General features: G+C 38.6%; 1 protein-coding gene across 6 annotated transcripts in view; it reads left to right on the forward strand.

The window, feature by feature from the left end:
- The window catches only part of rcan3 (regulator of calcineurin 3), a 39,427-nt gene extending 25,652 nt beyond the window's left edge, over positions 1-13,775 (forward strand). For all 6 annotated transcript variants that reach the window (XM_032500263.1, XM_032500268.1, XM_032500267.1 and 3 more), the window contains 3 exons: positions 6,268-6,441; positions 7,699-7,870; positions 10,576-13,775. In XM_032500263.1, the coding sequence (XP_032356154.1) occupies positions 6,268-6,441; positions 7,699-7,870; positions 10,576-10,730 (501 nt within the window). In that variant the 3' untranslated portion in view covers positions 10,731-13,775. The remainder of the gene's footprint in view (positions 1-6,267; positions 6,442-7,698; positions 7,871-10,575) is intronic.
- The last annotated feature ends 1,091 nt before the right edge of the window (positions 13,776-14,866 follow it).

The following is a 14,866-nucleotide window of genomic DNA, read 5'->3' on the forward strand; positions in this document are numbered from 1 at the left end:
TTCTTTACTCCCTAATTAATCTTTTCATTTTGATCCAAAATGTCAAATGGTGTAATTCAACATAGAATTGGACTAGGTTGTAGATTACAGTATCCGAGTGCCCGTGTGATTTAAATACTGTCCTAGCTTAAATGAAACACAATATCAAAATTAAGCATTGTGACTATTTTCATTGTGGATTAATATGTTTATTATTTTCTTGATTAGTCTCTTAATCATTTAGTCTATGGAATATCGGAAAACAGTCCCAGAGCCCAGACTAACGTCTTTAAACTGCTTGTTTTGTCCAAATTAGTTTTACTGTCTTAAAAGACAAAAACTATTTTTTCAAATATTTACATTTGAAAAGGCAAAACTTGTCAAATTTGGGGTGATTTGCTTATAAAGATCAACTTTATGAATGCTGTGTAATTGATACATATCAATTCATCAGCTATTGGTTCATCTCTATACTGAATGCTTTTTAGATTTTTTACTATTATACAACAGTCTGTATTAGATCTCCACATGCTGTTTTCTCATTCTGCCCATTTAGTTGTTGAATGCCATTCCAATAATGCAAAGCTTTTATTTTGAAATTGAAATTTGGGCTGATTGTCTTGTTGCCTTTATGTGTGTGTTTAGTGTCCCGCTTTTTCAGGCGCATGGCTGATCAAAGGAATGATGGGACATGTTGGTGTGTTTCAGCGGGTGTGGCTTGTTCAATCTCACCAGTGACAGAGAACAAACAACTTAATATGAGAACCTTATTTAACTCCCTAAACTGCACAACCACACTGAGACAACAATAGCAATGAAAGTTGACAGCATGCTACAGCTTTTGCGAAACGTCACAGGTTGAGCTTAAATAATTGAATATGCACATGTATTTTAAGTTCCGTTAAAGAGGGGTGGAGGTGGGGTCACGTTTAAAGATTTAAATATGTACTTGAAAGTAACGCAATAGTTACTTTCTGAAGTAAATACTTTTATCGTTTTAAACTGAGTAACTCATTTTGTTACTTTTTGGAAAAAGTAAGTAGTAACTGTAACTAACTCCTTTAATAAGTAACTTGACCAACACTGGAGAAACGTAATCCTTCCTTTACATAAGATGGGAAAACACTTAAGTCAGAGTCATCTGTCACATGGTTACACTCAATTTCGCCACTCGAATGATTCATTACCTGGAAGAGGGGTGAAGTAGAAATACTGTAAATACTTTTTATATCCGCTTTTTGCTTATTAAATGAAATTTGCTTATTGTGGAGCCGTATGCTCTTCAGATGATTTTGTGTCAGGACCACTAGCTGGTTCTGTTTTTGTTGCCTCCTCGTGCCGCTGAATGTGACTCACGCCTACAGTCATGTCCTGTTGCCACCATGATGGCAGCCTTTCCATTACCATCAGGGACATAACTGCCTCATTACCAAGAGGCAATCAGCTGAAGAATGGCCCTGCAGCCACTGACAGAGTGACTTCAGTTCATTAGCAAGCTTTATATCTCTCCCCATTAGATTTTTTATTGTGCTAGCTTGCTTTCTGTCTTTTAGCCTTTTGGTGCATCGGAGTCTTCTTTCTTGATCTCTGTTTTTTTCCTCAACAACAGTCACCTGAGGCAATGTTGGCACTCAAAAGAGGATTGATTTAACTTTGCTTCATATACAAACAGTAAAATTGGTTAAACATTTTACTTTAAAGTTTTATTACCAGAAGCATTTTGTCCCATCATGAGGACTTTGTTTATTATAAATGTTAGTGATAGTTTTACACTTAAAGCAGGAAACATTCCAGCTTTTTTATTATAGGGGAGAATTTTTTTTTCACCTTTTTAAAAAAAATCTTAATTGTACTTTTAGGTTAAGATCTGTAGAAACACAAAGCCTAAAGTATAGTTCCCTCCTGATGCAACAAGACAAAAATATTAGTTTTTGTCATTTTCTTGCTTTTTCTTGCGACACTGCTTACTAGGAGTGGGTACCAAGCTCTGTACTTTGATTGATTGATTTTTTTTAAATTTACCATCCGAATTACATCGGCACTACTGAGGACCAATTCATGGTAAATCAAATGGTTCCAAATTTTGGTACCTGAGAGCGCGTAAGCTCAAGCTTATCTGTCCTCTCTGCATGTTTCACAGAGAGCGGGGCTTAGCTCTGAAACACACACACACACACACACACATGCACACACGCAGAGGTGTGTGTGGGCGTTACACTTCCTTGGAGACAGCCAGGCACAGCTGTGTTCTCTATGCCCTGGTCAAAGACTGACAGGCATTACAACGTTGAAGAACAATTAAAAGAGATAAACATTTAAAAAAAAAAAAGCAAAAATAGAATAAGATACAAGAATATAAGTTACTGTAAGTAAATTAATAATTATTTTTATTCAATAGGTTGGAGGGATGGGTTTAGCAGGGGAGAAGGAGGTGTTTTATTTTGTGCTGTGTGTAAAATGTTATAAATACATAAAAAAAGATTTTAAGTAAATAGGATAAAAAGGTTTGGAATTATTTTTACAGAGGGAATGATGTCATGTTGCAAATTGCAGCTGGCGTGTTGCAAATTTGGTGAAACCAGCCCCCAGGTTGGCTCAGTGCCACACCGGGGCCAAGATAAAGAGACAATCCAGGACAGGAAAGGAAGGGAATATAGCCTGTTGAGGTACACCCTCGATGTGTTATGTAAAGGTGACATGGAGAAAGATGTGGTCAGCAATAATGACAGCACTTGCCAAGTCAAGTTGTCGGCTATTTGAGAGCTTTGACTTCTCTTGTTAGATGAACAAAGCCTGTGAGTATAGACTTTAATATAAGAAGGAGCCGTGAGGGTGATGTTAGGTTTCTCAATTGTGGTGTTTTTGTCAAAGTATATGCGGTTTTCTGTTACCATGTTACTGTATGTGAGATAAAACATATTTCAGTACAGCTTCTTCAATAGTTGTGGTTATCTGCCTTGTTGACAATGAAAAGAACAAGGACATGCTGTTCTTGTTTCTTCTCCCACCTGTTGTCCCACAGCTCTCAGTCCCTGCAAATACCGTAATAGCACGTGCTGGATCAAGCTGTGTGTTTGTGTGAGTCTGTGTGTTTTTTGTGTGTGTGTACGTGTGTATCTCACATTACTTTACTATGCAGAAAGACCTTCTGCGTGTGTGGATGCCTACAGAAATACCAGATAACTAATTGTGGAAGCAAAGTGAATAATCCTGAGCACATTGTTGACTTCACAGATGTTGTGTGTGTGTGTGTGTGTGTGTGTGTGTGTGTGTGGTGTGTTGTGTGTGGTGTGTGTGTGTGTGTGTGTGTGTGTGGTGTGTGTGTGTGTGTGTGTGTGTGTGTGTGTGTGTGTGTGTGTGGTGTGTGTTGTGTGGTGTGTGTGTGTGTGTTCTTGCATGCGTGCGTGCAAAAGACTACATGTCACACATGGAGTTTGATGTAGCTGGCTAAGGTTTATGGAAAATTCACGGGTTGGAATACGGGCTTAAGTGGTCTTTGCAGATAGGCCACGCAAGTGCTTTGTTATTCTCAAGATAATTGCAATTACACCCAAATCAGAGCCGTTTGCAAATAAACAATCGCTGGTTAAATGCTCTAAAATTGAAGTCCGCATTTGATTGTAGGGCTGTTATATTAATTTGTTTTTAATTATTATTTTAGAAAGAAAAACAAAACTTAAAACAGTTTTGGCCGCGATTGTACTACGACATTCCCACGCTCCCATGTAGGGAGCCGGACTTTTCTAAAGCTGCACTAGAAATATTTTGATATTAGCAATATCAAAATACTATAAATATTTTGATATTAGCAATATCAAAATACTATAAATATTTTGGTATTAGCAATAGAAAAAAATACTTTGCTTAATGGGGAAGGTGTCACTTTAGTCACAACTCTAGTGAGCTTCATGGCATTTTTTAACTAATATTTGGTTTTACAGCCTACTACTTTATGCTACTGATTAAAACAGAATTCTGGTTTGCAAAGGGAGACCATTTAACCACTTTAAACAACATTTTGACATGTTTCTTCTTCAGCTATTTTATTTACAATTAAAGAGAAGAAGCTATTTGGTTAACTACTATTTTGCAGTTGATTGTGTTGACTGTGGGAGTAAGAGAATCAATTTTTAATGAGCACACTTAACACTTGGCTGTTCCTGTACCGTGATGAGTCACACTCTTCCCTCTCTGGCTTTTTTGGATTGCAGCATTCTACTTGCTAAATTAGTCAGTAATTCTCCTCAAAACGCATAAATGGAGTCAAGAAGATATTCACACATTCCTGACTTGACCTCTTTTTCTAGCATGCACCTTGTATGGTGAACAAGAAACCTTTCTAAAAATGGTATCACAGAGCCCAGAGGTGAAGTCAGCTCGGAAGTTTAGCCAGCCACCCCGAGGCGTTTAGCAAGGGAAGAACTGGGAATCAAACCAGAAAGGAAGGAGGGAGTATTGTGTATATGAGTAAAAGCGTTAATGTGCTTATTCTTGAAATTCAAATTGTTTTACCACAGTGTACACCACACTGCGGCATAACTGTGGTTCACAGCTTGCACCGTCATTAACAACTCTGCGTGTGTCAGACAGGGTGATGATCAGTGGTTTCTCTGCAGGGAATATACCCTGTATTTAGGAGCATATTCTTACACTAACAATTACTAAACATACTTGACTGTAGTGAAGTAAACAATAATCAAGGACTGCAAAATAGCAGCACCTTAATTAATAATTGTAGTGTTAAACGATTAGTCGATGCAGCTTCTCAAAAAAAGGTTCTTGTCTCACTTTACAGCAAATGTAAAACAAAACAGCAACTCAAAGATGACTCGGATGAATTTTGATAGATATTTTCAGTGTTTTCAGATGTAAAACAATGAATTGATTCAACAAGAAAAGGGATTACTTAATCATGAGAGTCATTGTTAGTTGCCGTTATAGCTGTGCACAGCTTCCCTCCAGCAGTTTTGTGATGAATATGAAAAAATAATAATTGTCATTATCAAATAGAATAAGACCTTTTTGGAATAACATAATGTTAAACAAGATAAGACCAGATGTATGTATGTGCAAGGTTTTTATTATGGATTCATCCAAAGGACAAAGGAGTAACAGGACACTCATTTCAGTATGCTGAGTTTACAGATACTTGGTGTCTGCCACCATCACTATGGTGTCAGTAATGTGCAGAAGCAGATCTCACAGCACATACTGCCTATTTCCCTCCAACTTACACACACCCTTTCCATCCTGGTGAGAGGTGCTTTGTCAGCCGAAAAAGGGAAGTGTTGCGGGAGTATTTGGGTCTTGTGTTTCCAACTGCCTGAAAGAGCATAGAAAATACATTGAGACTGGCGCTGGCTCTAAATAACACCATCATGGACTGATCTGATAGAGGCCAAACTTACCCATTGATGTTGATGCCACTGACTGTACGAATGGGCCCATGAATAAATTAAAGGGATTAAGAAAAGGCAACAGTATTATCATTTGATCGATATGTGTACATTTGTCTTTGCACAAACCTTAAGTGCAAAGTGAAGTGAAACTTTTCAGTGGAAAGAAGGTTTGGTTCCATACTCAGTGGGAGATGGTCGGCTAGGAGACAAAGAACAACGCTTCTCACGAATCCGCTGTCCCGGTGGCCTCTTTCCTTTTCCTTCCGCCCTCCTACTGAGCTGCTTGATTGAGTTCGTAGCTGAGCAAGCCAATTGGGTGCCCATGGAGATGATGGAGTAATAAAACATAGGAGATGTGGGAATATGTCATATGGGTATAGTTAAAGACAAAGTGTGGTGCATAAGGAGGAAGAAGGGAGTGATCAGAGAAAAGAGAGAATTACATAAAGAGACAGAGAGGGTGAGGAAAGAGGAGACAGTCGGCAAGTTGAAAATCTAATTTCCCCATTAACTCTAAAGCAAATGAAATGGGTGCAGAGCAGTTAGAGTCACGTCTAACGCTCAGACGGAGGTGTCAGTGAATAACTTAAACCCCCAAATTTGAGCTCACCCTAAATTTGTCTCATCTTTTCCCCAAAAATATGGAAACATTGCAGAGATGACATAGTTTATGTTGGATACTTACACAAAATACATGTATTAAGAATATTTAAGGGTTATTTAATAAAACAAATGGTATGTAAAATAAAAGATATTGACTGAGCCAAATGACCAAAGGACATTTTACCAGATTTACCTGTTTTTTTCTCCCACAGTATCTCCGGAATATCAACATAATTATCTTTGAATCCATCTTTCATCCATTTTTTTCTGTGTTTGTCCTTTGCAGGAGAGGTTCGAGGCATTGTTTAGGATCTATGATGAACAGACAAATTTCCAGATGTTCAAAAGCTTCCGGAGAGTCCGGATCAACTTCAGCACCCCAGAGGTTGCAGCCCGCGCTCGCATCGAGCTGCACGAGTCCGAGTTCAACGGCAAGAAGCTCAAACTCTACTTTGCCCAAGTGAGTGTCAGTTTAGGGGTCTGGGAAGGGGCATGGGGCGTTGGACATGGACCATCTAAAGAAGACCAGTGCTTATTTACATTGGAAGTCATGCTATAGTGCATCATTCACTGCAACATGCACACGCAACAGGGACAAAAACTCAGAAAAGGAGGGTGACAGTGGCTCTCCTCTAAAATCCTTTCACCTCCTCTGTTTACTATTCCCTTTTCTGAGCCACACCTGACTGCTTCATCAACCCACCAACCCAGTCACACGATTATATACAAACACATCATTTGCTAAATTCTCTTTCATCGTAGACGTGCGTTTGTCTCTCTCTTGCCTTTGGGGAAGAGAGGGAAAGAAAAGTGTGTTTCTAGTACAAACGCAAAATCAGATGAGCATATATTTTCAATACTATGATAATATATTTATATATGAACTCTTAGCTACACTACTAAGCTACACAACACGTAGCTACAAAGATAAGTGGCATGTTTTTCTTAATCTGTAGGTGAACCGTTGTCCGCTTGTTTTGGTTAAAAGTAAACTAAATGTTGTATAAAAGCAGAAGTTTAGACATCTAGCTGGTTACATACAACCATTTAACTGCCTATATTGCAATGTGTAGCAAGTCCAGACAACCTATTAAAAAGTTTAGTAGTCACCAAAGCTATGTTAAAACAATTGTTGTCTCCTTAAAACTCATTTTAAAACACAAACTTGCCCAGATGCCTAGACGTCAATTGGCCTGTAACTCATCAAATTCCATGAGTCAACTTGTAATTGATGCCTGTTTTCTCCTAAAAACATTACCAGTCATGACCCCTGCTGCACCTCTCAGTACTTTGATGTAAGAGGATAAAGGCTTTTACCACTCAGACAGATGCCACATTTAGGTATTGTAATTATGGCAATTGGCTGCTATCAAAACGCCAGAAATCCCCTCATGGGAAAGAAGCCTGCAATTTGAGAATAAAAGTGTGCAACACTAACGTGCCTTTCTTGCTGTTAAGTATCAAGATTACATATATCCCAATTTGACTTTTCTTTGAGGAGCTTTTCATAGTTGAAAAACTATGAATTTGACTCAATTTGTCTACTGTCACTTTCCATAGGCAGTATGGCTTGAAGTTAGGTTGCAGCCATGTCCTCTATCCAGTGTACCATGAGACAGGTGTATTTTTCCCAGAGAGCTTCACCCACTCTGTATCACTTTGATCTCCTCTTTAGAGCGCTAACAGCCTTTATCAATTGTCATCTCCTGTCCGATAGGTCCAGAATGGGGATGAGAACATTGACAAGACATACCTTGCCCCTCCCCAACCCGTCAAACAGTTTCTGATCTCGCCGCCCGCCTCGCCACCTGTGGGCTGGAGCCAGAGCGAAGACGCTACGCCCGGCATCAACTACGACCTGCTGTGTGCAGTAGCCAAGCTCGGACCTGGTAAGTACTCAGTCAATGTTTAATGTTCAACAAGCTTGTCCAATATGCTCATACTTACACAATGAATATACATATACAACACAAAGGAAATGGTGTGTAATGCGACAAGGGGAACAAACACTCTGGATAACTGCAATAAGCCATTTAAAAACCGCTATAGATCGGCATCGCTACCCGCATTCTGGAAAGTGGCCATGCGGCCATCTTGCTGAGGTCAAAGTATGTAAACAAACTACAGCTTATGCACCCAGTGACACAACTGGGTGTTGTGATTATATGTGTAGATCAACTTCACTTTACAATAAAAAGATCTTTTTGCAGTTCCCATCCTAATACAATTTCAGTAAGTGTACCCAGTGTAGGCTGCACATTTACATTTGGATCTTTCCCAGCAGCCTCGTTCCCCAGTCACCTTCTCCGCTCAGAAATAATGGCGCCTCCGTCTGCCTCTGTCTGACAAGATTTTAGATTGCAGCAACCTTTTATAAAATGCCACCTAACACACATAGAAAGGTGTGTCACGTCCACAATGTCTGTCCAGGTTTGTGTATGTGCCTCTCATGCTGATGAAGTGGAAAACATGACCTCTTTTTTTTCTCTTTTTATTCATTTTCAACTAAAAAGAATTATCAAAAACAAACAAACTTCCACAACCTCAAAACCTAACTGGTCATTTAGCAAATCATTAAGTTTGGAACAGACTGACTAAATGAATAGAATAAAAGTTTTAACAAATGTAGTTACAGTGAGAATAAATATGGCAATTACAATTTGATATATGAGGAAGAGAATAAATAAGCATAATATTAAAGGAACAAATACAATTAAACAAAATAAATAATAACAAAAATAACAGGTATTTAAAATGTTTTGGAGTCTTGGAGTTGAGTGTAAGAGGTCAGTGACAACACCACATACTCATATCACATGGGAGCCATGAAAGTAAGTTAGAAAGGGCCTCCAAATGTAAAATGTCTTCCGGCAAGACATTATGATCTCATGCCATGAAGAATGTGTGGGTGGGGCGGCTTCCTTCCATCTCAGCAAAACTGCACATTTAAACCGGAAGACATTACTTTAACACTCTTTTTGTTATCGACAAAAACATGATTAAACTTACCAAATACTCCCAAACACACACAACACACCGTTTATCCCAGAGGATCACGTTTGACACATTCTGCTGTTACCATAGCAACACGAGGAATCAGGAAGTGGCTTTTGTTCCGTGCCTCACATCCTGCCATCTAAAACCAGATAAGCAGCGGCCTGCAGCACGACGCTCTGACTCCCTCTGTCAACTCCCCGCGGTAACAGCAGGACTCTATTCACTCCCCGTCTTTCTGTTTGGCACCACAGTGAAAAAGCTACTAGACCAATTTCCTCCTGTCTGCCAGCTGTCTGATCTCATCTCCATGGCAACTGTGATACAATCTAGCAAGCGTTTGTGTTTTCAATCTGAGTCCGCTGAGTTTGGCATCTGGACAAAAGGCAGAACTATTCCAAGGAAAGTCTCTTTGTTTTCTCTTGAGGCCGTGTGCCGAGCGGATCTTCAACACAATTGACAGACAAACAGTAGATTATCTTGTGCTGTAAATTAAATATCCTCAATGTGTAATAAATAGTAGCAATAAATGAAGGATAAACTTCACAAGCATACTATTTCAGCCCTGGCTGCTTAAGCTTGTCTCACTGCCTTTTCAGACAAGTTAAATAAGTAATGGACTCATTCTGAATAATATAATCAGGAAAATGGGTGTGTGTATCAAAAGTAAATGCACATATTATGAAGAATCTAAGATGCTTATTTGTATTATATTGAAGGATTATTACCAATGCCTTGAATTTAATTGTTTTAACTGTGTATACTGTATAAATATAGTAGATTGGAAGTTTAAGTAGCATCAACAGGGACAACAAATATATAGTTATAGTTATTTTTTTTAAATGGCTAAATGATTTCCTGAAACCGCAGGATACTGTAGTTTTTAGCAAACAATATTCAAACAAGGAGTAAAATGTACAATAGGGAGTATTTTCAACCTGGAATAATACATATTTGGGATCTTTATCAATAGCTTGTGAGCTACTGCTAGCTCGCGAGCTTGCCAATAGGTTGACAAACTGAGACACAAAATTACCATTTTTATATTTATATTTTTCATTTTTCATATTAAAACTGAGGTAGCTAACTTTGTGGGCCATAGACGTGTGAAGTGGTAATTTTTTCTTGGACCCTGATGTGAATATTTTCAGTGATGTGGCTAACAATGTGGGCTAAAAGAAGTGTCAAATAGTCATGAACCTTGACGGGAAGTTAAGATTTAGCAGTAGGTACATTCAGCTTATGTGTGTTATGTAAATAAATGTAAATAAGTAATGTGATACAAGTAGTTCAAGTTGGAGACTCCTGCGGTGAGTCATACACCAAAATGAAATGGCTTAAAATAAACTGCAATGCATTTGTTTTAGTGCAACAGTGGAGATCTATGGAACAGAGAAATAAGAAATATGTCTTTGGCTACACAGATATTACTTGTTAGTAGGATTGCTTCATTGTTGGTTTTGGTCCTTTCCTTTCTGTACAGTACTTAAATAAATGTACTGACTTACTTTGCACCACTACCTCTTAAAGAGTATTTAAGACTAGACTTTTTTTTTGTAACTCCTCCCAACCTTCCCCTCCCTCCCTCCCTCTCATTCAGGTGAAAAGTACGAGCTCCACGCAGGGACAGAGTCCACCCCCAGCGTGGTTGTCCACGTGTGCGAGAGCGAGACGGAGGAGGATGAAGCAGCGCGGCCAAAGCAGCAGATCGTCCAGACCAGACGTCCCGAGGAGCCCCCCAAAGTCTTCAACTAGAGAGGCCTTCCCCCCCGACACCGGCGCGGCCTCTGACCGCCCCTTAAACCCACAACACACCTGCCCTCTCTCTCTCGTCTCTGCACTCACAGAGAGCGCCGATGCCCCTCATTTCAGTTCAACTACAAGCAAAAACAAACCAACAAACATTGCTCGAAGACGGTGTTTGTGGGGAGCGTGGCGATGGAATGAGGCGGCTTGAAGGGGATGGATGAGAATCACACACACACTCATCACATTCTGCGGACAGCGTGGGGAGCGGCAGGCACGCTTGCCTCCACCCCACCACTCCCCCTTGTTTTCAGCAAGAGGGGTGGAAATACTTGTCCCAACGCAGGCACCTGTCACTTATCACACACACTCGGCTCTCATTGCTAGTCCTTCTCAGTGGCTTGCTAGGTAGTTAGCTTATTGGCTTGTACCTCTCCCTTTGTCTCACAGTTGTGTACAATAATTGTTTGTTAAACAAAGACATTATTTCTTCTTCCTTTTTTTTACCATAGTGTTTTTCAGATTATATATATATATATATATATATATATATATAATTTTTTTTTTCTTTTTCATTCATTTTCATATCTGCTGGTTTGTTGCTTCAGCTTGCTTCAAGATTGAGTGTGTGATGTACACACTCTTGTCTGCATGTATATACTTACAGAAACACAACTCCTAACAAGAAATATCAAGAAAAAGGAACCTATTTAACATCACACACAGCACGAAGCGCCATATGTGACTAACAAAGTTGTGGTGGCTGTTTGACTTTCTTTCTCCCCCGCTTGTTTTTGCTTTTTGTCACTTTTTTTAATTTTTAATTTGGAGAGGTGTTGTTTTTTGCTAAATTACTAGATGTGTCTTGTTACTATGTATTTGATATCCCGACACTTTTTGCATGCTAAGTTACTTCTGTAGATGAGGAGCTGTGGTGTTTTTTAATTGTTGTTTGTGACGACAGGGAAACGGTGTGATGCTTTTGACGCAAGTGAATATCCCCGCACAGGGTTGAAAGTGACGTCTTTGGGGGGAAAAAAGCGTAATGTTTTTGTTTTTTTTGTAAGATTGACACTTCAGTCTTCAACTTGATGGCAAATTTGCATTTGTCGCTTTTGTTGGGACTTTATGGATCAGAGACAGTTCATCCCCCTCATTTTCTTCAAGGGGTTTGGGATGTGCATTTTTCTTTTCTTCTGATTCTGTTTGTTGTAATTCACATCTGTAATCTGTCTTGGTTATGTTGTTTGATCAAACCCACTTTCTTTGTGTCAGGTTTTTTCTTCTGAAACCTACTACTGCTTGTTTGCACTGAGTATCTCCTGATATCTCCAGGCAGTTGCTAGGCTCTGGACCGTCTCCTGCTGCACACCAGAATACTGCGCTGCTTCTCGCTGTAAATAGCTGAGCAGTACATTTGTGGAAATAGTCCTTTTAGATTTTGTAGATTACCTAAAAGCATTTTGCTGACAAAAGGGAAAATTAGATTAGATCATGAGATATCAACCAAAGCATTCACTCACCTCATATTGTCATGACAACATAAAACAATTTTTTTTACACAGAGACACTGATGTATATTGTCAAAGCGAGCAACAAGAAATCATATTTTCCCAACGTTCTATTGCATTATCTTATTTTTTATTGGCACAGTACTGACTACTACTACTACTACTACTACTACTACTACTACTACTACATTACTTTTTGGCAGTATTTAGTTCAGTGGAAAGTTGAACAAATTTTTTCTTTTTTGGTTAATTCCCCCCACGGTCCCATATCATATCAGTGTTTCGCCTCTTTTAATGAAATATTTCAGTGCTTTAGAAGCAACATGAACACATGTTCCTAACAGGGCTTTTGGGTGTCAGCGGTGAGTCTAAACCTTATTTGTCATTTGGCAGCATGAAAGCTAAAAATACTTTTTTTTAATTAATTAAGCAAAAGACAAGTCTGTCTGCATGTAAGCACTTTATTGTCAGCGGTTTGTTTGTTTCCTTCACATAAAATAGTCCTTGAGACAAAGTAGGAAGCACATTGCATTTATTCTCTGTTTCTTTCTTGTGTTTTTTATTATTACTTTTATCTCAAGCTGAACACCTGGTTAGCCTTTTCACCAGCATTTTGCAGTGAGTGAAACACTCCACTTCCTTTTTGCTAGTGTGAACCTTGGAGAATTTTAGGCCTTTTTAGATCCATGGGAGTGTACGACGGTAAAGGTGTAGACATGCAGTACAGTTGCAGGTTTTAAATGAGGCAGGAGGACGACGCTGTAAAACAAAAATCAATGTCTTTGTTTTTGTGTTTGTCTGCAAGAAACATTCATCTTATCTATTGAGAAAGTTAAACAGTTCTTTGAAATGTTGATAGAGTGCAGTTGTATTGGCACTGACGCTGTCGCGGTTGTCTAAGCAGACAGCAGATTGGTGGAACTACTGAGGTGCATTATGATGAAGAGGAAGCAGCGGAGCAAGAGGTAGACACTCGTGAAGATTTTTTTACTCTTTGTGGTAATGGTGTTTAAAACTGGGTGCGTTTTGGTCACAGTTGAAATGAAAATGTATATTTATGTACATATGCCAAGTAAGTTTCTTTTGTTGCTGAGGCCAGTCCCAGTGTGCGGTTTGTTACAGCTTCTCTTGGCAATGTTGTAATGGAAAATAAATATACAAAAATGTGTAACAGTAAGTCCTGAAAATGCTCGATCGAAAACCAACTGTCGTGTTGTTATCAAAATGGACTCTGTTTGAATGTTTCTTTTATTTCTGGGGAACGTCTACAAAAAAGGTCAATAATACCGTTTGTCACTGTTGTACTGTTTCCGTTGAAATATGAATATTGTGTCTTGTATTTTAGGAATCCAGAAAACAAAGTAGCAAATCAAGCAATAATTTACAGTTCTATAATACCGGTATGTGTATTTTCATGTTCTGTACTTATTTCTCAGAGATGGTCTCTGTCTCTTACAATAGCCGCTTCTATTTGTGTATAATACGTATAATAGCCATTTGTTTCACATAGAGAAATACATAAAGACTTATTCTTAAAAGCCAAGTTTAGTGTTGTTTATTTTAGGGGTTTCTTTACTTTAGGGGCTACACTCGGGGTACAGAAACTTGTCAATATAGGCTATAAAATGTAGCACTTGTTAAATTTAGTACACATGATGTTCAGATTCCATGAGATATATTAATCTGAGAATAACTCACGTTTTGCACAACCCTAGTTTGTGCCGTTCATATATTGTCATTACATTTAAGTCACAGAGCTAAGCATCCGGTTTCGTGGAGGTAGATCCATGAAAATCTTGACAAGAAATTCAGATGGTTGTTTAACAACACTTATCAAATATTATTTTTTTTTAGCAAGTTGTGCCTCTATTTACCAATCCAAGATGGTGGCTAAAAGTGACCTCTTAACTATCTAGTAAAGTACTGTTACTTTCCACTATTAAATATTTTCTTACTTTACTAACCAAAACCTTTATCCCATGCATGCCTGGTGTTCTACGAAATTAGCAATAAGATGTCACTTCCTGCTTTTTTTCAGTAACTGACATCTTTTATTTAAAAAAATGTATCCAGATAAGCAGAATAGTCCTTACAGATGGAAATATCACCCAAACTGTAAGTAACTAATGAACCGTCTTGGTTTTTAGGCATCCTGGCGGCATGTGTTTAATCTGTGTTTAGCGCTAATTACCAAATGGTAATGCACACTAGAGAGTAATTGGGGAAGTAAACCGGGAATTGTGATAGGCCTTATGATTGTAAACATGATAACCATGATACCTGCCTAACGGCATATTATCATTGTCAATGAGCATGTTAGCATGCTTATGTTAGCACTAAGTACAGCTGGTAGCTTGGTTGTGAAGACTAGCAGTGTTGAAAGATCTTTTAGAAAAAAAAAACGATGCTTTGCTCTATGACTTAAATATGATGATATATAATATGTTAGAGGTACAAAGTGGGGCGATGCATCAGCCCAATCATGCAAATCTCAAAGGACATCCTTATAACTCCAATCACGCAGAGGCACATGCTATATTGTTTCAATCATTCTTTTTTTTTCTTTTCAAAAGATTGCATAATTCATGACAGTGAAACCAAATGTCTGATTCCCATTGGTTTGGTGGTGATGAG

Source organism: Etheostoma spectabile, chromosome 20, assembly GCF_008692095.1.
Source record: "Etheostoma spectabile isolate EspeVRDwgs_2016 chromosome 20, UIUC_Espe_1.0, whole genome shotgun sequence".
NCBI classification, from domain to species: Eukaryota; Metazoa; Chordata; class Actinopteri; order Perciformes; family Percidae; genus Etheostoma; species Etheostoma spectabile.